Genomic DNA, 27,270 nt, shown 5'->3' on the forward strand with positions numbered 1-27,270 from the left:
GGCTCTGCGCTGCCATTTTACATGGGTGGGCCAATTAAGTCCCGCCCAACATGAAACCCGGCTCCTGAGAGGATAGTGGGAGTGGGTGGGCAGCAGCGGGAGTGCAATGACCGCTGGGCCCAATGGCGGCCCGGTGGCCTGTTCAAATAGCACGCAGGCAATCTTGCAAAGACTGTTCATTATGGCCAGCAGAAGGGCTCCCCAGAGCACTGCTGATGTACAGGCCAGGCAGGAGGGTAGGGCAGTGGGGCACTGTGCCCCTCACTTTTCTGGCAAGTGCCAAGCTGCCCTCCTGGAGGAGGTGGTAGCACGGCGGGAAGTCCTTGTTCCTAGGGACGGGAGGAGGAGCCCTCCCCCCCCCCACCCCCCGCCCCCCACCGCCTGACCAAATGTCCCTGGGACGACGGGGGTCCAGTGCCGCAAATGTTTTAACAACCTCTTGCGCTCGGGAAGGGTAAGTACCATGTTGGCAGAGGTCACTTAACCCAGCAGGTAGGCTTTTCCCCCCAGCGCTTCCCCCACCCCGTAACTCTGAGTGCAGTTACAGCATTGAATCATTGATGGCGTGTGTCCCTCGCAGGATGGGCCAGCAGATGTTGCCCAGTTCATCCTGAGAGGGTAGTGCTGAGATAGGTTCTGCACCTGCAGCATGTGGTAGGCTGATACCCAGAGTACTATTTTGGGGCTACCTCAATGTTCTGCACCTAGGCACAGTGCTGGAACTGCAAATCATGTCAAAGTCAGACTGCTGACATGCTGGGAGGTGAGCTTCCAGGTGGTGGGGCACCCATCCATCTGCTGCCCTTGATGTTCCACGTGCTTGTGCATCCTTGCTTTGCAAGGTTAGTCCATGTGGTGGCAAATGTGATGGAGGCAGCATGTGGGCAAGGGGGGTCAGCCCTGGCTTCTTGGTGTGAGTGTGTGGCAGCCACAGGGTCATGATTCACTGGAGCCCTGTAATGTCCCACTCAGGTGGGGGGTGGTGGCAGAGATGCAATGGGAATCCAGGTACAGGTTGGACTAATCAACACTCCTCTCTCATTTTCAGGAGAAGACCGCACACAATGCCACTGAGCAGATACGGGCTGCGGAGGTCAAGGTCCTGTTGGCCATAATCACTAGATATGAGCAGGAAGCGATGGAGCTGGAGAGGAGACATGCGCCCAGGTGCACCAGTGGCGGTGAGGCTGGGGTGCTAGGGGAGGTAAGATTGCTGTGCACTGATGTCACCATCTGTGTCCCAGCAGCCATCCCACTGTTGAGTGTTCAGTGATTGAATGGGTTGACCATTGATTATGAAAGGATGAGCGCACACTGATCTGAGGGCCAGGCATGCACATTGACATTGTCTCCACTTGAACTAAACAAATGCTCTTATTCTTCCTTTCAGCATCACTGGAGCAGGGCCAGGAGGAGGAGGCAGAGGGGCCACCTCTGACAAATGAGTGCCCAGAACAAATGGAATCACCAGCGTAACACCATCTCTGCCAGACAGGCACCAACGCAGATACTAGCACCTCGGTGGGAATTAGAACATTGGCTAGTATCCCGGGGCACAGCAATGAGAGCACTTCATACACACTTGAGGTGCGGGCGGAGACAAAGAGTGCCCATGACGCCAGCAGCCAGACAACTGCAGGGGACCAGGCACATGCTCAGTTGGTGGCTGATGATGTGCCTCTGAAGTTGTCTGTGAGGCAGCAGACACTGGAAGTCCAGCAGGGTATGAGGGAAGATCTGGTGGAGATACATGAGGCAATGTATGGCATGGTCCCCATGCTGGAGGAGTCGATGCGGAACATCACCGATGCAATGAGCCTCAAGGCCGAGCGCCATGCTTCCTCCATGGAGGGAGTGGTGACTCTCATGGAGAGGCTCCTCCAGGAGAACAATCAGGGCCTCCTGGGGCTAAACTTGGACCTGCAAGCCCTCACAGCGGCATTGACCTCAGCTGGTCGATGCCAGTGTGGGAGATGGTTTGGGCTTCAAGTATCCCAGCTCGGTGCCCATCCAGCAATGGTGAACAAGGACTTCTGAAGCGACCTCACATCGGTGTAGGAGCTGCCTGTCATCTCTGTGGGCTCCTCTCAGGGCGCTTGGGATGAGGGTAGCAGCTCCTCTGCCCCTTTGCCAGTGGCTGTGAGATCCAATGAGGTTGTAGGGTTGTAGCGACTGGGGAGATGCCGGCTGTGGAACTGCCCGCTCCCTTCCAGGTGGGGCCATCAAAGGCTCCATGGGCCGGAAGACATCTGCCAAGGTAATCGAGGCCAACAGGACAGCAGGGTGAGCAGGCTGTTTCAGATGCCAGTGCCAGCGAAGGGGGAGCATCTCAACATAGCACCCAGAAACGTAAACTTAAGGCACCTTAGGCACACCATGGGTTTCTCGCTGGTCATTTTTTGTTGCCCCACTATAAGCTGATGACAAGTTGGTGTGATGCTTAACATCTTTGCATTCAGTTTCTTTTCTGCTTTATTTTGTTAATTCATTAAATGTTTATATGTGAACAAGGCTCAGTGCAATTCCTTACTTCTGCAAGTGCATGGGAATCCATGAGTGGCTTGTTTGTCATTGAGCTACATTGACAAGGCACATAGTTAATGTTCCTATCTAGGCTGATGTTGTTCTCAGGTATCAAGTATGGAGCCTGCAGTCCTGGTGTGTGTTGAAAATCCATCCTGTGGTTGGCTAGCTGAAGGTTTGTTGGATTAAAGCTTCCCTGGAGGTTGTCCGGGTCAGCGTCTACCCCCTCAGCGTTCTCCTGTGGGTGCTCGTCCTCGGACTCACTACTGGATTCGTTTTCTGCAGCCGAAGCACCTGCGCCTACATCTTCTTCCTCCACTGCATCGCCCCTTTCCAGCACCAGATTGTGGAGAGCGCAGCATACAACCAGCATCAGTGACAGACAACCTGGGGGGTACTGGAGTGCACCGCCTGAGCAGTCCAGGCATCAGAAGTGCATTTTGAGAACAATGATGGTTCTCTCTACCACAGCCCTTGTGGAGCCCTGACTCCTATTGTAGCGCTCCTTGGCTTCTGTTCTTGGATGGCGAAGGGGCGTCACAAGCCACCTTCTGAGGGGATGGCCCTTGTCACCCAGCAGCCATCCATCAAGTCGGGCTGGTGCACTGAAGAGCCTTGGCACCTGGGAGCGTCTGAGGATGTAAGCATCGTGGGAGCTGCCTGGGTACCTTGCACAGGCTTGTAGAATCAGCATCCTGTGATCACACACTATCTGCATGTTCATGGAGTGCAAGCCCTTCCTGTTGACGAAGGCACTGGGCTCACCTGCTGGTACCTTCATGGCCACATGTGTACAGTCTATTGCACCCTGGACGCGGCAGAAGCCAGCAATCACTGCAAAGCCTCTGGCTTGCTCTGTCTGGCTGGCCTCGTCCCAGCGGTAGTGGATGAAAGTCAATGCATGCCTGAACAGAGCGTCTGTCACCTGCTTGACACAAGTGTGCACAGATGACTGGGAGACACCGCAAAGATCACCCACCGACCCTGGAAAGAGCCGGAAGCATAGAAGTTGAAGGCAGCCGTGACCTTCAACGCCACTGGCACAGGGTGCTCACCCACACAGTTGGTGCAGATCTCAGGGCCTATCATCTGACAAATGGAGGTCACTGTCTTCCTTGAGAGACGGAGCTTCCTTCAGCACTGCTCCTTAGACATGTTGAGGTAGCTGCTTCGCTGCCTGTAAATCCTGGCAGCAGGAAAGTGGTGTCTTCTGTGGCCCCTTCTGCCTTGCACTTCCTGTTGGCCCTGCCCCCCTTGTGCCTGCACCTCTCCTCCCAGAGGTGGCTCCCCTGGAGGCTGAATGTGGACTCTTGGCATCCTCCACCTTCTGGCCCTTCCTTCCTCCTCAGAGGAGGTCCCTCCAGTGGACAGCACAACTCCCATTCCCAGGATAAGGAAAGGCTTCTTGAAACCAACAAGGCCCAAAAAACGATATTTACTCCAGAGTCCTGACCTGAAACCTGTTACTCCTGTCCAAGCAGCTGTGAAGAGTTTTGAAGTATTCCTGCTCACACAGACAAGTAGCAGTTAGTTTAAGCATTAAATGTCTGACAAATAACAATCATGACTCCACTCACCCCTCTTATCCCACCCGTGAATGAGGTTTATAAAAATGCGGCCTACCTGCCTGCCCATTGCACCCGTGCAACAAGCTGAAGATCGTTATGGCCCTGAAAAATCGACGTCAATTACTGGCTCAAGGGCCTTAAGTGGCCCGTTAATTAATGATGGGCACGCTTCGGAGATCATCGTGCGTCCGCCCAACGAAATATCTCAATGGCGTACAGTGACATCGCGACACTCGCCCAACGTCACCATGCGTCATTTTACACATCGGCATGCAGGGCCCACCCCCGCACACCGATGTGAAAATTCTGGCCATGAAGAAGAAAAGGAAGAGTTAAGCCTGTCTCTGGTCGAGTTAAGGAAGAAATTAGCTGAGAAGTGGCAATGATATGCCATTCTCCAGGAAGCTATTAATGAGAATAGGAAAGAATTAGAAAAGCTGAAGCAGCAGCAGCATAAAAGCTTGGAAGTCTTGAAGCTAGAAAGCCTTGAATTCTCAGAAGAGCTGTCGGAAAACCCAACCACTGAGCTCATTTAAGTTCAGCCAACAGTGAAATTAAAGAGAAAATAGGGATACGGGTCAATGCTGCCAAGAAAAGGACATGTAGGAAGGAAAGGAGAAATTATTGACAGTACTCAGAAAGACAAACAATTTTTTTTTTCCTTTTCCTCTTCCTCCTCCCACATCATGTAGCTCATCACGGTATTGCTTTGTGCTTGTTGCCCTTTATCTGTTTCAGCTTCGAGGGGAGGGGCAGCAGGGGTGAACATGACTGCACCCAGAAGATGGTGAAATAACCACTGAGGGACCGAGCGGGCAGCTGGTCCCTGAAAAGGAGGTCTCAGAAACACCAGCCGAGGTTGTTGGGCTACGACACTCAACCTGTCAAAGAAGGTCTCCTGAGAGACGTGACCTGTAAATAATTATTGCGTAAATAGTTAATGTATTTTAAGCTCGTTAGCTGTACTTTTAAGTAAAGGGGCAGGGATATGGTAAAGTAAGGTACCATGTCCCTTTAAAAGAATGCAAGTGTACTGATCATGTGTCAGCACTGACAAATCACTGTACAGTGTGGGCAACTGGGAACTTTGAGTCTAGTTTTGGTGGTTTCTGAGTGAGCACGTATGATCTGGTGTTCTGCCCTATGTCTTAATAAACCATCGCTGTTGATTCTTACATCAGTCTCTCCCCATTATTGATTGCAAGCAGCAATTGATGAGAACATAGCATGCAGTTACAGTTCGGTTAGCCAACAAACTCATTTACCCAAGACATAAAAAGTAGTCAGCATGGATTACAAAAGGGAAGATCATTTATGACCAATCTTGTCAAATTCCTTGAAGAATTAACACAAAGAGTAACTAAGGGTGATGCAAAAGATGTAATCTATTTGGAGGAGTGTGACAACATACAGGACAATATTAATAAAGTTGCAGAATGGGCTTGTAATTGGCAACTTGTAGAGAGATAAATATTACGTAGTATTTTTGCTAGGAAGAATAAGGTGGCTATATAATCCTTGAAAAATTAGTTTCTAAATGGTATAGATGAACAGAAGAATCTGGGAGTACAGATACACAAGTAGCAAAAGCAGCAAGACAAGTTAATAAGGCCATAAAAAAGGAAATAAATCATTGGGGTTAATTTCTAGATGGATAGATTCAAAAAGCAGAGAGGTTATGTTCAATTTGTATAGAACATTTGTTAAGCCACATTTGAAGTACTGTGAACAGTTCTGCTCACCATATTATGAAAAGGATATTGATGCATTGGAGGTGGTGCAAAAATATTTACAAGAATTATACTAGAACTAAGAGGTTATGCCTATCAGGGGAGATTGAAAAAGCTGGTGCTCTTCTCTCTAGAAAAGCCAGAGCAGTGACTTTGAGGTCTTTATGATTATGAAAGGGTTTGATAGGGTGGGCATGAAGAAGATATTTCCACATACATGCCAGATCAGAAGTAGGGGCCTTAAATGTACAATAGTCACTAATAATAATAAATCCAATAACAAATACAGGGGAAACGTCTTTACCCACAGAGTGATTAAAGTGTGGAACTCACTGCCACATGTAGTAGTTGAGGCAGATAGCATCGATAAATTCAAGGTGAAGCTACATAAACTTAAGAGGAACAAAGGAATAGAAGGACATGTTTATGGAGTTAGATGAAGAAATGTGCGAGCAGGCTCGTGTGGAGCATAAACACCATCATGGCCTTGTTGGGCCAAATGGCCTGTTTCTCTGCTGTAAATACTTTGAAATGCTCTGTGCAGCTTCCAATTTTCTTAACTGATCCCTCACCTCTATGTTTGATATCCATGTTCCCAAAAATATGTTTATTGTCTCCCAACACTGTTGTACACCTGGCATTGTCCCATCATTCAAGTACAAGGGGTGCTGACTTGAGCATATCTGGTACAAAACTGGATCTGCAATTTGTCATCAGGTCTGGCTGGATCACAAATCACTATTGGGCCTCACTATCCTCTGTCAAAGCCATCTGTTATTTCAGTATCATCCAGGCATTTTTTCTCTACCATCAATCATTTTATTAAGCTCCTTTATCTGTGGCAGCCAGAACTGGTGAGAGGAAGCTCATAGAATCCAGTTATTACCAAGTTTGAGTCCACCTGGTCAGATATTTCTATGTTTTCCTTCCTTCCCTCTTTCCACCAAATCTAACCTCTATCTCCTCATTCAATCCCTCTGTTCTTGCAAACTATTGCCTCATCTAAAATTTCCCTTCCTTCTTTAAAGTCCTTGAAAATGTTAAATTGCCTCCTAAAACACTCCCAACAAACTACATGAATCTTTCCAATTAGGTTCCATCCTGACAGCTGTAATCAAAGTTCCAAATGGTAGGCTCTGTGACCATGGCACTGTCCAAAAACAGTTCATCCAAACTTCTGCTGCCCATATCTTATCATGCAACAAGACCCACTTATTCATCAGCTCTGGGGCTCTTAAGACCCCAATGCCTCATCCATGTATTTAAATTGCTTCTTGGCCTCACCCCTCCATAATCCTGTAACCTACATCCTGTAGTATAAGGGTGTTCGGCATAGCAAGTGTTAATGTGGGACTGGAGAACAGTACCACCCACAGTGTGATGCAGAGAGACACATGACAGTAGACAGGAGACAGAGTTGTATGAAGAGACTGAAGTAGAAATTAGCACAAAGTTAGCTCCTAGTTTGGGCTGTACTTTGTACATATGTGAGCTGACACAAGGCAGCATTGCCCAGAGAAGATAGTTGTGATTGTTGGAGGTTAATCATCTCAGTTCCAGGACATCACTGCAGGAGTTCCTCAGAGTAGTGTCCTAGGCCCAACCATCTTCAGCTGCTTCATTAATGACCTTCCTTCCATCATAAAGTCAGAAGTAGAAATGTTTGCTGATGATTGCACAATGTCCTGCACCATTCGCGACTCCTCAGGTACTGAAGCAGTCCATGTCCAAATGCAGCAAGACCTGCATAATATCGAGGCTTGGACTGACAAGTGGCAGGTAACATTTGCATCACACAAGTGCCAAGCAATGACCATCTCCAACAACAGAGAATCTAACTGTCACCCCTTGACATTCAATGGTATTACCATCACTGAATCCCCTACTATCAACATCCTGGAGGGTCACCATTGACTAGAAACTGAACGGGACTAGCCATATAAGTACTGTGGCTGCAGGAGCAGGTCAGAGGCTGGGAATCTTGCAGCGAGTAACTTAACTCCCGACCCCCCACAGCCTGTCCACCGTCTACAAGGCACAAGTCAGGAGTGTGATGGAATGCTCTCCACTTGCCCAGATGAGTGCAGCTCCCACAACACTCAAGAAGCTTGACACTATCAAGGACAAAGCAGCCCACTTGATTGGCACCCCTTCCATAAACATTCACTCCCTTCACCACCAACAAACTGGCAGCAGTGTATACCATATACAAGACTGCACTGCAGGAGCTCACCAAGATTCTTTAGGCAACACTTTCCAAATCCAGGATCATTACCACCTAGAACTGCACAGCAGCAAAGAGATGGGAGTGTCACCACCTGGAAGTTACCCTCCAAGTCACACACCATCCTGACTTGGAAATATATTGCCATTCTTTCACTGTTGCTGAGTCAAAATCTGGAACTCCCTCCCTATCAGCACTGTGGGTGTACCTACACCACATGGGCTGCAGAGATTCAAGAAGGCGGCTCACCACCACCTTTTGAAGGGCAATTAGGGATGGGCAATAAATGCTGGCCTAGCCAACGATACCCACATCCCATAAATAAAAATATATATAGTTATGTGTAACCGATAAACACTAGTTCAAACTTACAAGACTCTGAACCTCTTAGTGAGACCTACTGAACAAACCCTTGCAACATGGTGGCAGCTAATGAATGAATGCAGAACTGAAGCAGCTGGTGTAGAACCTGGAATTTGAAAAATGCAAGGAACAGCATCCTGACCTGATTGAAGTGCACCTGAACCAAAGACACAGCTGGAATTGCCTAAAAAGAAGCTCCATTACAGACATGGAGGCTGAAGGACAGGAGAAAAATCCACTGTACAGCTAAAGAACTCCACCAGAGCACGTGGAGGTCCATTGTGAATCCCTATCGATTGAAGAGTCAAAGGACTGAGCAAGGGTGAGCAAAAATGCAGTTCTAAGGCTGAGCTAGTCTGAAAAAGTCTTCAGACTATTAATCAGTCAGAGCAGTCCGTTTTGTTAAACACTGTGGCCAGCCAGGGTTCAGAGATGGTGTCGTAAAACCTGGCGGACGAGCTCCATGGGGAAAGCAAAACAAAATTTTTAAAACTCAGCCGAACCTGGAAATTGCCTTTAAATCACTCTAACATACTCCAAAAACATTCTAAAGTGCCCAAATCTTTGATTAGAAAAGTTGCTGCAGGAAATCGATTTCTGACAGGTGAGAGCAATATCCAGCTATCTCTGCACAGTGTTTCAACTGTAACCGACTGGGACACTTCGGAAAGCTGCGCAGGTCAAAGACATCGAGATGTGCAGATGATCCCAAAACAATCCACGAGATTGAGGTACCAGACCAGGAAGAATTTCAACCATGCTTCTTGGGTGAGATCAAGGATCCCGGATTCTCCTTTTCGAATGCTGATATCGCTGTAAACTGTCACCTCACCAATTGCAAATTAGACACGGGAGCCAATGTTATGGTCCTCCCGGATAAGGCACAAAGACCTCTGGCTCTGAACGGCAAACACACCATTCTCTGCCTCTGGAGGAACCTGACTTCTGGTCATAGGCATGATCCTAGAACCAAGCCGGTATGGCGATAAGCAAATATTCAAAATTTTGTACATCATCTGAAACCAATCCATTTTTCTCTTAAGCAGAGATGCCTTCATTGCCCTTAACTTCCTCAAAATAGCAGAGCACATCAAAACAACATCTGTCATCAACTACATGCAACTGCAAGTTCAGGAGAGGTCCACCAATGAAGAGACTCTTGACTGGGCCTTCATCTCTGAATTATCTTCACTCTTTGGTGAGCCGGTTTGTCCAATTCCCTTGCAGGTGGCAGTAGCTCCTCTTTTGTAAGATCAGCCAAACCTTCAGATAAGTTCCACTTAACTTTGAGCAGAAGATACACAAGGGAATGGCCAGCAACAGAACGATAAGCCCAACCTTAGGCTCCAACGGTTGCTGTCAAACAACCAGGGAATACTGTGGCAACGAATCTGTAATTTCCATCAGAAATGCACAGCAGCAAAGCGATGCTGGAGCAGAAGAGCAGTGGCCATCAACTCACCAAAGCGCACTTCAGTGAGCTACAAGGATGCACGAAAGAACACAATGTGGCGGCGAAAGCCAAACTGCAGGTTGAGCTCATGGCTGAGGAACATTCAAACAGAATGGAGATACACCGTCAAATCCCAAGAAGATCTCAGTGGACTCCACGGAGAAAGAAAACCTGTGTTCCTACTGTGAAGGAATGGAGTGAACACTCACTCTAGAAGGAATGGGACAAGCAAATGGTGTCCGAACAAAGTAGATTGTTATTGATGAGGAAAGGTTTAGCTCCAATGAGTGCAAAAAGTAAATCAGCTGGTGACAACTAACTGCTGGAAACACAGGATACTACGATATCAACTCCAAGCCAACAAAGCTTGGCCAAAGGAAATGAACTTACCGCTCCTCCAAATGTGACCAGAGTGAGGTCTGGAAGAATTGTTAAGCCTCCAGACCGTCTGAATTTATAAAGTCAGAGACTTGAGGGGGAGAGCAGGGAGTATGTTGTAAGAAAAGATTGTACTGTAAATATGTTGGATAAAGACATGGGGGGAGGTATAGTAAAAGAATGTTCGGCATAGCAAGGGTTAGTGTGGGACTGGTGAACAGTACTACTCACAGTATGATGTAGAGAGATACAAGATAGTAAATAGGGAACACCGTTGCATGAAAGTCAGCATGAAGTTAGCTCCTAGGCTGAGCTATACTTTGTATACATGTATGTAATTAAGCGTTACTAATAAACACTTAGGGCAAGATTCTCCCTTTGTTGGGCAGGCTCAGTGGGCAGGCCCGGGAACAGCCATGAAACAGACGCTGCCTACGATCGTGCTCTGACCACGATTTCGTGCTGACTGGCCAATTCACAGCCAGCCAGCTGGAAACGTGTGCTGAGAGACTCAGCATTGCCACGGTGGGAGCAGGAGGAGTGCGACCACTGAAGTCTGCACTTGCATGGGGGAGTGTGCACTGATAGCTCCCTGAAGGCACAGAGCTACCTCAGGGAGCTGAAGAATTTTAAAATGAAAAATAAATATTTTGCTAATGATATAAACATGTCCCCACTTGTGACTCAGTCACATGAAGAGGGACATGTTAAAAATGATGTTAAAAAATCTTTACTTTTTTTTAAATTAATGTTGGAAACCTCATCCCGTCCATGGATGAGATATTGTACAAAATGCAAAGGCCATCTGGCCTATTCGCCCACCCACTAACCATATGGTTGGATGGACAGCATCAAAAAACCTTTCAATTACTTGCTTAAGTGCCTTAATAGGCCTCTTAATTGTCGGCAGGCGCGTTGCTGACTGTCGTGTGCATCCGCCGACCAAAATATTGCGCAAGTGCGCAATGATGTCGAGACGCTCGTCCGACGTCATCGCGCACTATTTTACTCCCGATCAGGTCAGTCATGCACCCGCCCGCGAGAAGAAAAATTCTGCCCCTAATGTTCAACCTTACAAACCTCTGAACCTCTTTGTGAGACCTATTGAACAAACTGTTATAACACTTCCAAACTCTCTGTTCCTCTAACTGTGGCTTTTTGTGCATCCATCAAACCTTCACCCTACCCTTGGATTCCTGTCTCTCTCCCTCCTCAAGGTCCTATGTAGAATCCACCTCTTTGATCAATCATTTGGTTACCCATCTATCATCATCATAGGCTTGGTGTCCACTTTTATCTTATGCTTTTATGAAGCATCTTAGGTCATTTTTTTCTAAGTTCAAAGTACCATATAGATGCAAGTTGATTTTATTAACTTGAACTTCTGTCTTTAAATCTCACATTTTTTATTTTAATTGTTTTCTGCCATAATCCTGTTCTTTATCAATCTAAACATTATGAACCATTGATTATCAGTGGCGAGATTGTTACCTTCACAGAGGCATAGGAACACGTTTGAGTGAACCCATTTTTTATGTTGAGTCTAAATCCTGGAGAGTTTAATTTATAAAGTAAATTTGAATAAGAGATTGTCCAACCAGATTTTGTTACGCATTATTTGGTAGGTTGTGCAGGAGGTAAATGATTGTAGGAACCGACCAAAAGAAGGGTGTCTGCTCCATCTTTAATTTTTTTTAGAAGAATGTGTTTATATAACATAATCACACTACAACTGTATTATGGATTTTTTTTTTGGGGGGGGGCCAATATAAGAGAAATAATGAAATGTTTCAGCTGTTGTAGAAGTGCCTTTATGAGCTCCAACACTTTTTCTTAATGATATGTTCCCATATATATAAAATGGTAGGTGCTCATAATGTGAACTTGGCACCATTTTATACAGCTTCCTTCTCCTGAGTCATAGGATAGATGAAACTAGGATATGAATGTTTCACAGATACCAACGAGACATCCAGCCTTGTGTACTTAGGGAGATAACCTCATCTACATAAATCCTGTTGTGTTATGTTTTACTTAAGGAAATGGCATCTAGCAATGAACTGCTGCAAACTCAATGACATCTTGATTTGGTCATTTGGCTGGAATTTGTGCCATATATTGCTATTGCACTTGGAAATCATAAAAAAATAGCTCCAGGAGACTGTTAGGGAAGTTTTTTTTTCTAGACATACTAGACATTTCAACTCAGTTGAAAGCAAGACAGTACATCATTAACTATGTGATATGTATTGAATGAAAGGCGAACTCTTATGAAAAGTTGTTAAGTGTGCCAGCTAGTTATTTGACCTCAACATACTTTAATTATAATTAACAACTGAAAAGCAATTTCCTTAAAATTTCAAATGAAAGCTCTTTGATATTAACAAGACTGCCAAGCAGTAGTGTAATCTGCTGGTGCATCAGACTTTGAACTGTGTCTGCTACCACACGGAAGTAGAAGTGACTGCTCCTCCTGACTAAGGTTAACTCATTAAGGCAGATGGGACTCAGTAATTAAGCACAGCAATCAACAGTTACCTAAAGCAATCTGTTAATATCTGGGTAGGTACAAATGGCAAACAGACAATAATTAATAAGACAATGGAATTCAACAGTATTTAAAACTGCTCCAGTTCTCACATTTTATTAACATTATTGGCATTCAGTCGCTCCCAGCCACAATTACAAGACTGCAGAGGGAAACAGGACTTATCATAATAAGATACTTGAGTACTGACTAGCCTTAGTAATCATTTGAAAGTTAAAGCAGCTCGCAGTTACCCACTAATTATTTTTTCTCATGTTTAGCAAGGAACTAAAATGTCAACCTCTGAATAAATAACATTGTCTTAAATTAATTGCATTCTTGCAATATAGAGGGATTGGCTTTTTTTTGTTTTTAGTACTCACAAAGCAGATTGCAGCTGTTCACCTCAGTTTTCCAGCTAATTGCAATGCCAAATCTTAAAAGTGGAAGTCAGCAGTATAATGACAAAACTGTAATGGTTTCGATATTCAGCTTAAATAACTTAAAATGAATGTCAAAAAGGACACAATTCTGTCAAATTCCATTATCTCTAACTCTCAATTAAAAAGGAACATTTAATCACCAATGATGTGACACTTTTTTTTATTTGTTCATGGGATGTGGGCATTGCTGGCAAGGTCAGCATTTATTGTTCATCCCTTGAGAACGGCAAATTTAAATATATAAAGTCAAGGAATAAACATACTCAGGGCACATTTTGTGCAATAAAATTATTGTATTTTTAATAGTTAATTAATATTTTTCAAAGGTATAACTGCACCCAATTTGAATTTGTCACATGCAAATACATTAACAACACCCTCCAGCAATTAGGCAAGAAAACTAAAAAGAAATGCTATTTCAGAGACTCCATTGTAAAACAATCAATGAAAATGACTGATATTCTGTTATTTTGCTTTGGATATGATCTGGTATCTAAGCTGCAAATCTTGAGGTGATGACTTATTTAGGTGCAAGTTGTTTAGCTGGTTGAAAGCAGCATAAACAGCATATGTACACAATATATTTACAATTTATTTGACAGCATCTATTTCAGCTAGTGACACTGTGACTAAATGTTCCTTACACAAAAAATCTTACTGATCTAATTTTTGGGTGCACATTCTAAGCACATGAATGACTGTCATGTGATTTTCTAAATTTATCAAGCGCATTCAAAATAAAATACCCACTTTAGGACAAATGCTCCAGTGGCCCCAGTCAGACATAACACAGTCATTTGGACAGGGGAGGGAACACTGGCGGGCTCCAACTGGCATCTCATCATAATCACACAATGCATCGTCCACATTTCCTCCAGGCCCATCAGCTGTGTTATTCACACATCTAGGGAGACAAAACAAGCAACTATTATTGTGAAAAGTAGCCAAGCTTTCCAACCAGCATGATATATGAAATGGAATAGACTCCTCTTTCGGGGGCACAATCAGCTCTTTTACTCTTCCAGTACTATAACCTTTCATCATCCATCATCTTAAAGATAAATAGCTCATACAGCAAATGGACTTTTGCAGCACTGACTTTCAAAGCGGGAGAGGATAACAAGAGTTCATAATCTCATCAGAATTGCTGGGATCAGGACGATGCTCAGTCAAAGGCTGATGATGAGCCTCTGGACTCGCCCATTAGGCGGCTGATGCTGGATATCCAGTGAGATGTGCGGGGAGATCAGCTGGAGATCCATGAGTGTCTGCGTGCCATGGTCTCCATGATGGAGAAGCTGATGTGGAGCGTAAGCGCTGTGTTGACTGTCATGGCTGAGTACACTGCATCCTCCATTGAGAAAGAATGGACTCTCATGGAGAGGCAGCTCCAGGGACAGAATGAGGGATTCCTGGGGTTGCAATCAGATCTGCAAGCCCTCACACAGGCAATGACCTCTGGTGGTCAGTGTCAGTGTGGGAGATGGATGAGGCACTTAGTATCCCAGCTAGGTTCTTGTCCTCCAATGGTGCGCACAAAGGTCCAGAGTGACCTCACATTAGCACACGTGCTGCCTGTCGTCTCTGCGGGCTGCTCTCAGGGCGCTCTGGATGCTGGCAGCAGCTCCTCCGCTCCTCCACCAGTGACTGTGGCATCTGATGAGGCTGCAGCGACTGGGGAGATGCCAGCCTTGGCACTGGCCACTTCCTCCCAGGCGGGTCCAGCCCAGACCCCATTGGCCAGAGGATGACCACCAAGGTCATCTAGGCCAACAAGACAGCAGAGTCAGCAGGCTGATCCAATGCTGGTGGCAGCGAGGTGAGAGCACCTAGACGTAGCGCTCACAAACGTAAGTTAAAGGCACCCTGGGCACAAGAGGGACAGGTCACGGGTGGTTTTATGTTAATTTATGTTTACTTTATCTATACTCGCCTGGGAATGAAGGCCGGAGAAGCTTATGTAAATATTTTGGATTTATCAAAATGAGATAAATTTTCTTTTTGTCATCATGGGGCTTGTATATGCTTCATCTTTTTAATTCATTGGTGCAGGGAATGCCAGTATGTAATGCTGGACATAAGTGGTTCTGAACTTTATTGCACAGGCATTGAGTGTTCTTTGGGTTCAAATGAAATGATCCTTTCAGACATCCGGGATAGAGGCAGCAGCCCTGGCATGCGTTTGAAGCTGATCTTTGGTAGCCTAGATGAAGGAGCATTGTATCAAGGCATCCCTGGTATCCCTGCCTTCCCGGAGGTACCAAGGTCTAGCTCCACACCCTCAGCATTCTCCTCACCATGCTCATTTTCTAACTCACTACTGGACTCATCCTCTGTGCAGTTGCGTCAAGATTCTCTTCATCCAGTGTGTCCAACTTTGCCAGATCCAGATTGTGGAGAGCACAGTATGCAACCACAATCGGTGACACCTGCTCTGTGGGGTATTGTAGTTCTCCCCCCAAGTAGGGGCTTGGGAAGCGCATCTTCAGAAGACTGATGGTCCTCTCTATCACCGCCCTTGTGGAGGCACGACCCGTATTGTAACGCTTCTCAATCTCTGTTCTTGGGTGGCAGAGAGGCATCATGAGCCACCTCTTCAATGTATAGTCCTTGCCACCCAGCAGCCATCCATCCAATCGGGCTGGAACACTGAAGAGCCCCGGCACCTGGGAGTATCTGAAGATGTGTGCATCATGGGAGCTGCTTGGTACCTTGCACAGACTGCCAGAATCAGCATCCTGTGGTCACACACTATCTGCACGTTCATGGAATGGAAGCCCTTCCTGTTGACAAAGGCACCCGGCTGACCCGCCTCGATGGCCACATATGTGCAGTTGATGGAACCCTGGACATGGAGGAACCCAGAAATTGCTGCAAAACCTCTGGCTCGCTCAGCCTGGCTGGCATCATCTGTATGGTAAAAAATAAAGGTCAGTGCCCACCTGAACGGAGCTTATGTTGCCAGCTTGATGCAATTATGGACAACTGATTGGGAGAGTCCACATGGATCCCCCACTGAGCCCTGGAAAGAGCCGGAGGCATAAAGTTAGGGCCACTGTGACCTACAGTGCCACTGACATGGGGTGTCCACCCACACAGTCGGAGCTGATCTCAGGCCCAATCATCTGGCAAATGGAGGTCACGCATACTGAGGTAGCTGCATCGCCGTCTGTAAACCATGGCAGCAGGTTAGTGACATCTTCTGTGGCCCTTTATGCCTAGACTACCTGCTGGCCCTGCACCCCTTGAGCCTGCGCCTGTCCTCTCACAGGCCGTTCACCTGGAAGCTGTGTAGGGACACCTGGCCTCCTCTCCCTTCTGCCCTTCCCTTCCTTCTCAGAGGAGATGCCTCCAGCAGAGAGCACAGTCCCCATTACCAGGGTAAGGGGAGGCTGTCTGATACATGGAAAGGCCCACATGGTCAAAATCCTCAGGGGCCTTGGAGAAACCAATGAGTCCTGAAATGAAGCCTGGAAAGGCTAAGCATGAAGCTCAAAGCAGAGATGAAGCTATCAAGTTCAGATAAGCAACCAGCAGCAAACTATCTCCAAAATTCCTCATGACTCACATTGGCAATGCTGCTGACCCTTTTTATCCCGCCTTTGAATGAAGTTTGTGAAAATGGACAAGGAAAAACCTCAGTCAATTGGATGGCTAAGGGCCTTATGTGGCTGGAAAATTAATAGCGGGCGGCCACGAATGCGCGATGATGTCGGGACACTCACCCAATGTCATCGTGCACTATTTTACTCCTGATCGGATCGGGCACATGCCCGCCTGCCAGCGGGAGGAAAAGTTCTGCCCAGGGTATCTAAAACCAAGTTAGTGCTTTTGATATCTATTTGAAATGGCCAGGCTTGGTTAGCTTCACAGAAAGAGAGAAAGGATGAAAGGCAGGTTAAGTAACTGACCCAATTTACAACAGTGCAAGGGAATCACTGAGACTGAACTTTGGGATCAAGTTTGGATAATGGGGAGAACGAGAAGCAATATGAAAGAAGGGAATTGAGCAGAGGGTCAGTGAAGTGCAATAGACTTCACATTGGCCAGAATTTCCCAGTCGACGAGCAGTGGGTGGAGTCCGCTCACCGACGTGTAAAATGATGCAGGATGACATTGGGCGGAACCCCCGATGTCACCCTGCATCATTTCAATTTTCAGGTAGGCGTAGGCGGGGGCTCAGCAAAATCAGCTGTGCACCCGCCGACCTGTCAATGCCCAACTCAGGCCATTGACAAAGTCATTAAAGTATTTAATGGACCTGCCCGTCCAACCTTAAGGTTGGCAGGCAGGCCAGGACCCCTGGCAGGCATTGGAAAAAGCATGAAGCCTCATCCAAGGGTGGGATGAGGTTTCATGTAGGTTTTTTAATATTTAATAAAAGTGTCAATGAAAGTGATAGACATGTCCCAACTCATGTGACAGTGTCACATGAGGGGACATGTCAAGGGATTTTATTTGCTATTGTTAACATTTTTAAATTTGGCACCAATCTCCCTGCGGCAGCACTTAGCCTCAGGGAGATGAGTGCACTCTTTTGTGCGCGTGCACGAAAGAGCGCACTCTTGGTCTAGGGATTCCCCTCCCACCGCCCGCATAGGGAGCACATAGCGCTTCCTGGCGGACGTCATGATGGCCGGGCCTGAATTGACCCACCCATGTAAAATGGTGGCGCACCCCCAATCGGGGGCGCCGGTAGGAGGTGTGCCTCCATGCGCCTGCTCCTAAACTTCTCCCTAACGGTGGGAAAATTCTACCCATTATGTCAGTGTAGAGCCAGATTCTGAAGGAGCAAGAGGCTCTCATGCCATTGTGGTAGGTACCAAGGCTCCTTTAAAAGGAGCAGAGAAATGAAGTGGGTTTTTCTCAGCACAGCCAAAATGTTTGAGGGTTGAGGTATCAAGACTCATTCTGTGAATCTGTGATGCCAAAAATACTTCTAAAAGTGACAATTTCCACACACAAAGCAAACTACTATGCAGAATTTAACTGCCTATGATCTGAAAAAAGCATAAGGCATTTAGAAAGAAGATGGAAGTAAGATCCTTTGAAAATGTATTACATATTTGGAATGTTGAACAGAAACCTTTGCACCTAAGATAATGGTAGATAACATGTATTTACTTAATATTATTTAAAAGAAAAGGAAATCAGAATAAGAATATTGCAAGTTATTATAGTAGCTCAGAGCCCTAAGAAGATAGTTGTATCAAAAAGGATCACAGCTGAGTATATAATACTCATATCTTTTGTTATTAAAACTCACAGATTTGTTACCCCAAGGTTGGAATTTTACATCCCGCAGGCGGGCACGGACCCAACCTGATCAGGCGTAAAATCACGCGAGATGACATCGTGCGAGTGTCCCGATGTCATCACGCACTCTCGCAATATTTCACTTGGCGGGCACGCGCAGCAGTCGGAAGCACGCCTGCCGGCAATTAAGCAGGCAATTCAGCCCATTAATGGCGCAATTCTCTGTGATTTTTGTTGGCCCGTCCAGCCTTATGGTTGGCAAACGGGCGAAACGGCCTGGCGACCTTTACAGTTTTCATCAAGAAGGCAGCTCACCACCATCTCCTCAACGGCAACTAGGGATGGGCAATAATTGTTAGTCCAGCCAGCGAAGCCCACATCCTGTGAATAAATAAAAAATACAAACATTCATCCAAGGGCGGGATGAAATCTCCGTTAGGAAATAAAATGAAAAGGAATATCTGGGGATGGCATTTTCATGAAGTGTGCTTTCAGGTGCTTGATTGTGATGCATGGAGATTTTTTTTCATTATTTGCAGGTCTGCAGCTCCCTGAGGCAGCTGCCTGCCTTCAACGAGCTCTTTCGCAGCGCTCACCCGCACCCACACCTGCAGGGATGTCATCACCAGCCCTCTTCCCACCACCACCCCCCGCCCACCCCCCCCCCCCCCCCCCGCCCCTCCACCCACCCTGGCAACGCTGAGCTTTTTTAGCGTGCGTTTTGTGCTGCTGGATGTTAATTGGCCAGCCAGTTTGAAATCACGATCGGGGGCCTATCGCGGTCGGGGCTCCATTTCCTGGCCACTCCCGGTCCCGCCAATCCCGTGTGCCTGACGACCGAAAAATTCAGGCCCAAGAATCTGAGTCTGATTTAAAAAAAACCCCACAACACATAATTAGAATGTAGTACAAATACAGAGAACTCTTTAGCTCCTCAGAAGATACTGTTCACTCCATCAGAATAAAAACTAGAATACTGCAGCATTAAGTCAAAAGCTATGGTGGAAGGGACTTAAAATCAGCAGGCGCCTAGATATTCTAGGGCACTTGGAACTTCTTCAATTTAGGCTTCTTCTACTCACCTCACTTTCCTAGTCTGTACACCTTCACCACAATTGTGTAATGACTCTCTGTTGTTGATTCTGCAAACAGACCAAGGTTCAGCTATCCAGCTATATTGACCGCAATCACTGTAACAGGGAATTCTGTCATACACCTGAGAATTAAATCAACAAGAATAACTGAATTATCATCTTCTGCATTGTTGTGCATGGGTATATGATGATTTTATATATCAAATAAAATGTTTAATTTTCCATCACACTGTTACCATAGAAAATTATATTATTATATATAAAGAAATATTCCTTCACTGTTATTATTTCATAAGTTCAACAAAGTCATTAGCACATCACAAGGTAACAGTTTCTGCTATTAGTACCCATAACGATTATAGTGTTAGGCAAGTGCAATGCGGTGCTGTAAGTTAATATACAATAAGGATTGACACAAATGTAGGTAACTGTGCTTCTTATTTTTTACAGTCTAATCCTGCCAGAAGGAACAAAAACAGTTCGGACCAGTACTCTTATTTCCAAGTTTTTACTGTTTTTTTCCTTCTGGGGGAGATTCAATAAAGTAGTTACAGAGGCACTAGGAGGAATTTACTGCCTGAAGGTGGGATTGGAGGTGGTGGAGAGGTGCAGGATAGAGACTCCGCTGCCGTCCTGCCTCCCTACGATTAAGTCTAGGGCAGGAAGGCTCGAGGATTGCCTTCCCACCCAGAAGCCAATTGAGGCCACTTAAGGGCCTCATCCCATCTCTGCTGGCATTCAACAAGTGTTGGGCGGGACTGGGAATACCCTAGCTGGTAGGTCTGGAATGTAGCAATGGTATCCTTCCCTGCTGGGAACTCCGTGCCTGACAAAGGCACCAGTGGGAACGGAGGGACCCAGAGTAAGACATCCCTCTGACCTTCAAACCAATCGCTCTCTACTTCCACCCAGCACCCCCATCCCCGCCCTCACTAGGGCCTCCCTGTCCAGCCCCAGAGTATCTGCCCACTCACCACTTTCCTGGGGCTCCAGTGTCAATCCCTGGGGTAGGCCATACCGCAGTACCAGCACTGGCCATGGCTCCTGGTAGTGCTGCTGTTATGGGAGAGATGCTGGGGAGAAATTTCCCTCGCAGGAATCAGGCAGCCAATGGTAGGAACTCAATTGGGATTTAATCCCATCAAGCCTCCTGAAATGGCCATGGTAGTGTTGCCACCTTTCTACCAGCCAGTAGACAGGCCCCCAGTCATGACCACTAAAATCTGCCCCTATTTAATCTGGTGGGAGAAATCCTGAAAAGAGGGCATAATTTTAAAATTGATGCTAGGCTACTTGAGAGCGAGATCCTGGTGTTCTTGTTCACATAATGGATGTAAGAAATCTGGAACACTGTCCTCCAAAAAGCTGTTCATGCTGGGTCAATTGAAATTTTAAAAAGATTTGGACATGTAAGGGTATCACGGGATATTGAACAAAGCTGTGTTAATGGTGTTGAGGTACAGATCAGCCATGATCAAATTTAATGGCAGAACAAGGACAAAAGGACTTGAAATTGTTTGTAGAAGAAAAACATGAAGATTGTTACATAACATGAGAAATCAGAACATTTTTTTGTAATCCATAGTCTTTAACATTTATACATTATAACTTTAACTGTATAAGGAAATTAGGTGATTTTTAAGTATATCAGGTCCATGACAGATGACTCAGTCCAAAAACCAAAAGGAATTGTTGTACACTAAATTCTGGATGACCAGCTTCCTCTCTATTCATTCTTATAAAAGTATAAACAACTCACAGAATGAAAGAGAAAGACTTTGGTTGAGGAAAGAATACTTGCTTTGGTACTGGAAAACTCCTTGCTCTTTTTTGAAATATTGCAATGGGATCTATAATGTCCAACCAAACAAGTAGAACAGATGGATAGGGCTAACGCTTAAGAATGCCAGCCAAAGGGCGGCACCTCTGAAAATGAGACACTCCCTTAATAATAAACTGACATATGTGGCTTATGTGCACAACAGCTGTTAAGAGACATTGACTTATCCTGACACTGAAGCACAATGCATATTTAATTTATCACAAGTCGGGCTTAGCTGTGCCTTCCATTTGAATTCACTGTTCAAATTAAAATAATAACAAAGAGGCTGCATTGGTACATTGATGCAATGTGCATAGAATAGACGGACACTGGTCCACATTCATGATATCCTACATGAAAAGTCAAAAGATAGTTCAAAGTATCACAGTTAGTCAGCATGGTTGAAAGCAGCAGCCTTCTTATTCTGCTAACAATTCAGTGCTGAAACACCGTTAGATATGTACTGAAGAGCAAAGTAACCTCAACCATCACAGTTGAAGCCAAGCTAAATTGTAATGCATCTTCCCATTTATTTGCTAAATCAAGTTTCTCTAAAATTTAAAGCCTTCAGCTTTTGAAATCCATTGCAACCCTTTTTATATGTACAGATAGGGTAGAATTTTCGGGTCGGCGAGTGGGGGCAGGGCCAACTCACCGATATGTAAAATGACGCGTGGTGACATTGGGTGGGCATCCCAATGTCAACACGTGTCATTTAGATTGTCAAAGGCCTATTAAGGCCTGTTAAAAACTAATTGAAATAATTAAATGAGCTGCCCGTCCAACCTTAAGGTTGGTTGGTGGGGGGAGGGGGGTAGGCGAAAAGCCCAGACGGCCTTCGCATTTTTCATGGAACCTCATCCACGGGTGGGGTGAGGTTTCATGAAGTGTTTAAAAATTTAATAAAATTTTTTTTTAAACCATTGACATGTCTCAGCTCATGTGACACTGTCACATGAGGGGACATGTTTTAAAAGTTTTTAATTTCTTTATTTAGATGTTTCAAACTTAAACAAATCTCCCTGAGGCACCTTAATTGGCCTGTCCACGTAAAATGGCACTGCGGCCCTGATTGGGGGAGCTGACCAGGTTCGCACCTAACCCCGCACAACCCTCCCCCTGACAGGGGAAATTTCTGCCCACAATATATCAAAAGGTTTGACCATTCAGGAATATTGATCACCCATTTAATGAATGGCTTATATTGATGCTTTCAGATTTTTTGGAAAAATGGGATACCTGGTATTTGCTGCATTTATGGGAAATGCGTTGGTGTGAAAACTCAATGCACTGTGATGTGTCATGGGATGTTTTGTACATTTAAGCTGCTATATAAATGTATATTGTTGCCTGACAAAGTACTTGGTATAGGTTCTGAAATGGTGTTTCCTTTCCCTTAGTAGTAACATATCACTGGCTCATTTGATTTAATTTTAAATGAACAAAAAATAATGAGAATGAGGAGGCACAGGTATAATTTATGCAAGCGTAGAATGTACTTAGGGGTCAGGAGGTTTTTTTGGGGCCATTTGGAGCTGAGACCTTTGGAACTAGGTTTTATGCTCTCAGTGGGGTGAGAGGCGGAGCCAAAACTAACAGGTCTGCTCGTTCCCATCCCCGCCGTCTCGAAGTATTCAGTAAAGCCTATTAGTTGAATAGTCTATTTGTGGCCGTCCAGCTGGAAGCAGGCCAAATATAGGTGCAAAGAAAGCTTTCTGGCCACAAACCCTTCCCCTTGCTCCCTTCCAACCTTGTGGTTATTATCAAGGCCAATGTTTCTCATACCTGATAACAGATGCCACAATATAGTCAGCTCTTGTGACTTTGAGGTACTATAAAAAATAACATATTGTTGAATTTTTGTTGTAGCTACATTCACAGAGGAATATGAATCACGCCTTGGTGAGAAAATGTGGTGTAATGAGAGCTCCACACCCAATCAACATGGTAGACCAGGATATCAAGTGGCAGAGGAGTAATTCCATGGTCACGGTTAGAATTGTGAAGACCCTCTGCTCTTAGGACAGTCTTTCTTATTTATTGAAAGTACAAAAATAACAGATATGGCTACTGCCCCCAGCAGAATCTGCTGGTACATTCAACCATGGTCCTGGTGGTAAGCCTTTTTTATCACCCTTATGCTGCCTCATTATAGCTGGCATTAAAGATTCCAAAACTTTCTTTACATCCAATGCCCGAAAAATGCAGTGGACAATGAAAAATGGCAACTGATTGGGTTGTAAACAAGCTTAATATCTTGTTAATTAATGTCACAGCCGGGTAAGAAGGAGTGAACTGGCTCCACTCTATTCAATCTCCTCGGTAGGCCACAACAAGGTTTAAGTTTCTTTTTCATGGGGTAATTTTGTCAATCCAAATGTATTTAACTATTTATACAGTGGGCAATAAGGAGCCAATTAAACAAGATTTTCTCGTTTCCAGGAAAGACCAAGTTTATTAATCACTAAACCCGGAGGAAAAAATAATAAAGGGCCGAATTTTGCCCTTGACGGGCAGGTGGGCAGCTGATCGCCGCTGCCGAAATGGGCTCCGCCGTCATTTTAAATGGGTGGGCCAATTAAGGCCCGCCCAGCGTGACATCCGCCGGGAAGCGCTATGTGCCTCATTGTGTGGGCAGTGGAGGGAATTCCCCAAATGCGAGAGTTGCTCTTTTGCGCATGCGCACAAAAGAGCGCACATCTCCCTGAAGTTAAGTGCTGCCTCAGGGAGATCGCTGAAAGTTTTTGAAAGTTTAGAAATAGAAAAATAAAAATATCATTAACATGTCCCCCTCATGTGACAATGTCACACTAGATGGGACATGTTAATAAATATCACAGGAACTTTATTAAAGTTTTTAAAACAGACATGAAACCTCATCCCGCCAGTGGATGAGGTTTCATGTTTTTTCAGAAGCCCTCTGGGGCTCCTGGCCTGCCCACCAGCCTTAAGGTTGGCCGGGCAGGGCCTTTAATTGATTTAACTACCCTGTCAATGGCCTCAATTGGCCATTGACAGGTCGGCAGGTGGACAGCTGTTGCCAGCCCACCCATCAAGGGCAAAATTCTACCCCTTGTGTATTTCCAAGGGGTTTTGGGTGGATCTGTCTGTGGCAGCCATTGTTTCAATACCCAGCACTTTGCATTTTAATGTCTCTCCCTTAGAACGTTACAAGTTTCAATGTGTGTGTGAATTATAGGCAATGGCTCTCTCTTCACACTCCCGTGAGGGTGAATTATTTGTTTTTTTCCCCTTTCACCTTGAAGGTGGCCTTGCATATTTAAGTAGTTTATTCTGTCTCATGTCAAATTGCAAAATTTACAGCCAGTTGAAAGTTGAAAACTCATTTTTTTCAAAAATAAATGGGGATAGCCCCATGAAAATTAATGATTACAAAATGGTGGGAGGGCTGCCAATTTCAGCACCAAATGCCTTCCATAATATTGGAGAACAGTGTGATAATCTCGGGTTGCCAACCCAACTCCAAGGATTTTTTAATGATCTGTTTCTACTGCGGCTCACAGGAGATTACATAGCTGCTGCCGGGTGGAGAACAATTAAAGTTGTACGGCTGGATTTTCACCATCAAGGCAGGAAGCTTGAGTTGGGAAATTGCTTGAATTGGCAGGTCCATCTCCATATAAATTCCCCTGTACACATTATTTTCACTCTAGGGAGGCACGGGCATAATCAATTTGGGCCCGCCGACCCCAGAAGTAGTTCCGTTGCAGCTAAGGAGGTGGGCGAGTGTCTAAGTGAGCTGGTTAATATACCTGCCTCAGTTCTTTGGGACTTTGTCCCAGTTGTACTAAAGACCGTTGGGCCCTCTGCTCCTCACACCCCTTCCCCATCCCCCACACATTACCCATGTCATTTCCATGCCCCATTTAGAGAAACAGATGTTTGACCATCTGTTCCTGTTGATACAGATGGAAATGGAGTGTTCACCTTAATTGACTGATGTCTTAATGAGGTTACAGTATGTTATTCTTTCTTTGAACTGTTTCTTTCAAGGTCTGTATACTTATTTGGACAAGGTTAAGAGGTATGACGTGAAGTAAAGCTTCTGTTATTGACATTATAACGGCTCTGTCTGATTGACACTTTTGTAGGGTTGCAAAAGCAGCAGTTTATTTTCAAAGCAGATCTTTGAATGGGTGTCCTTGTTCATCAGCATTTCAAGCCTTGCCATTGTCATTAAATGGTGGATTGATTCTATAGTACACACTAGGTGAGGGTTCATGGAGGGGGCATGGTGGTCATGGAGAGCTCATGGGGGATATGGAGGGAGCATGGACAAAACCTTTTAAACAGACCTTTCAAAAGTTTACCAAGCCAAACGATCGTCCTCGAGATGCTGGCCCAACTCCACAAAAAATGCAGGGTGCTATCAGATGCCCACCCCTGCAATGGAGCCAGACAGTTCAGGAGTGAGCCCACACTCTTATCCCATGCTGGCAAAAATTGCTGGGGATGGGAATCCCAGAACTGAATCCCACCAGTCATTTTAAAAGGTCTCTAGAGTCAGCCCAATTCCATGAAAATCCAGCCCATGATGTTTCATTGCAACATGCCTGAACAGAATAGAATTGATGGACAAACTTGTCTTGATCTTTTCTGTAAGCTCTTTTGTTTGTGAGTAAGCATTAAATAGAAAAATGTGGCTCTGGTATGTCTATTCTGCACAGTGGCCAAGTGACTTAAATTACTTAATTGTTTGACTATACAGGAAGGATTTCAACACCAAAATAAATTTAAAAGGAAGCACTTTTCAAAATAATAAATTTTAAAATATGCTGTAGCTTTATCAATTCTAGTTTGTAAGATTCTATATCAGAAGGTGACAGAGTTATGGTGACAAATGTGCATTGTAAAAGCAGCTTGTATTCAGTACTTAGTTTTGAAGGAATAAATCAGAATCTATTGTAAAAGGGTGCTTATCTTTCCTGCATTTTTTTTTCTCAAAATGCTGGTAAAAATGGCTTCAATAAAATTATCTTGAAGTTGGCACACTATTTTTAGCAAAGGCTTGCATATTTCTTTTCATCTGGCTAGATGCTCTATTGATAACAAATCATTACTCACTTTGTTAACAGTAGCAATGCATACTATTTTCAAATTATTAGTCTTGATTGCAAGTAGAAGGTCATTAGATAACTTCATGGGGGAAAGTATCTGATTGGCCAATAACATATATCACTACAACGAAGAAATTATCACGTTTGGATTGTGGTAATAATGAAGCTCTGTAAGTGGAATGAGTGGAGAATTAACTGTAGTGCTTAACAATTCACTGTACCGTTGATCACCCGCTCATCATACTGTCAGAGACACACCGGTTATTATAAGAACTTGATCATACTATAGGCTTCAATAAACATATTCCAGCTAGCATCAAACTTCGCGCTGATCTGAATGCAAATTACATACTGTTGCCACATAAAATGTATCACATGGCACTAGCAACCATCAATCCCCCAAGCAAGTTCATTTATTTGAATTAAAAAACTGAAAAGTATAATTCCAAGGAAGATCACAGAAGCATACTCCCGTTGCTCTCAATATGTGTACACCAATTTACTATCAACCCTGAGTTAACTCATGCTCCTTGCACAATAATTGCATTTTTTTGAGAGAATGATAAGGACTCACTTCATTGCAACAGCAGGTCATCACACAGGTACGTTGCTTATGTTAAGGAAATGAAGGGCTCACATTGCAACAATTAAATACATTAAACATAAGCTTCACAAAATAAGGGTCCTTATCCTTCTGTTTTAATGGTTATCAGCATCTTCTGAATATAGCCAGGTTCAATGAATATTATCATTGAATGATGCCCATTCCAAATTCTGGAGAAAGGATCATCTAAGTATTGGAGGCAGACCT

At 44.9% G+C, this 27,270-nt stretch overlaps 1 protein-coding gene across 1 annotated transcript in view; it reads right to left on the bottom strand.

The window, feature by feature from the left end:
* The window catches only part of thsd7ba (thrombospondin, type I, domain containing 7Ba), a 676,798-nt gene that overhangs the window by 137,903 nt on the left and 511,625 nt on the right, over window positions 1–27,270 (bottom strand). The window contains exons 16-17 of the mRNA XM_041200229.1: window positions 19,548–19,681; window positions 13,960–14,113 (exon numbers count right to left, since the gene is read on the bottom strand). Coding sequence (XP_041056163.1) covers window positions 13,960–14,113; window positions 19,548–19,681 — 288 coding nt within the window. The remainder of the gene's footprint in view (window positions 1–13,959; window positions 14,114–19,547; window positions 19,682–27,270) is intronic.

This window comes from Carcharodon carcharias, chromosome 12 (assembly GCF_017639515.1).
Source record: "Carcharodon carcharias isolate sCarCar2 chromosome 12, sCarCar2.pri, whole genome shotgun sequence".
Taxonomy (NCBI): domain Eukaryota; kingdom Metazoa; phylum Chordata; class Chondrichthyes; order Lamniformes; family Lamnidae; genus Carcharodon; species Carcharodon carcharias.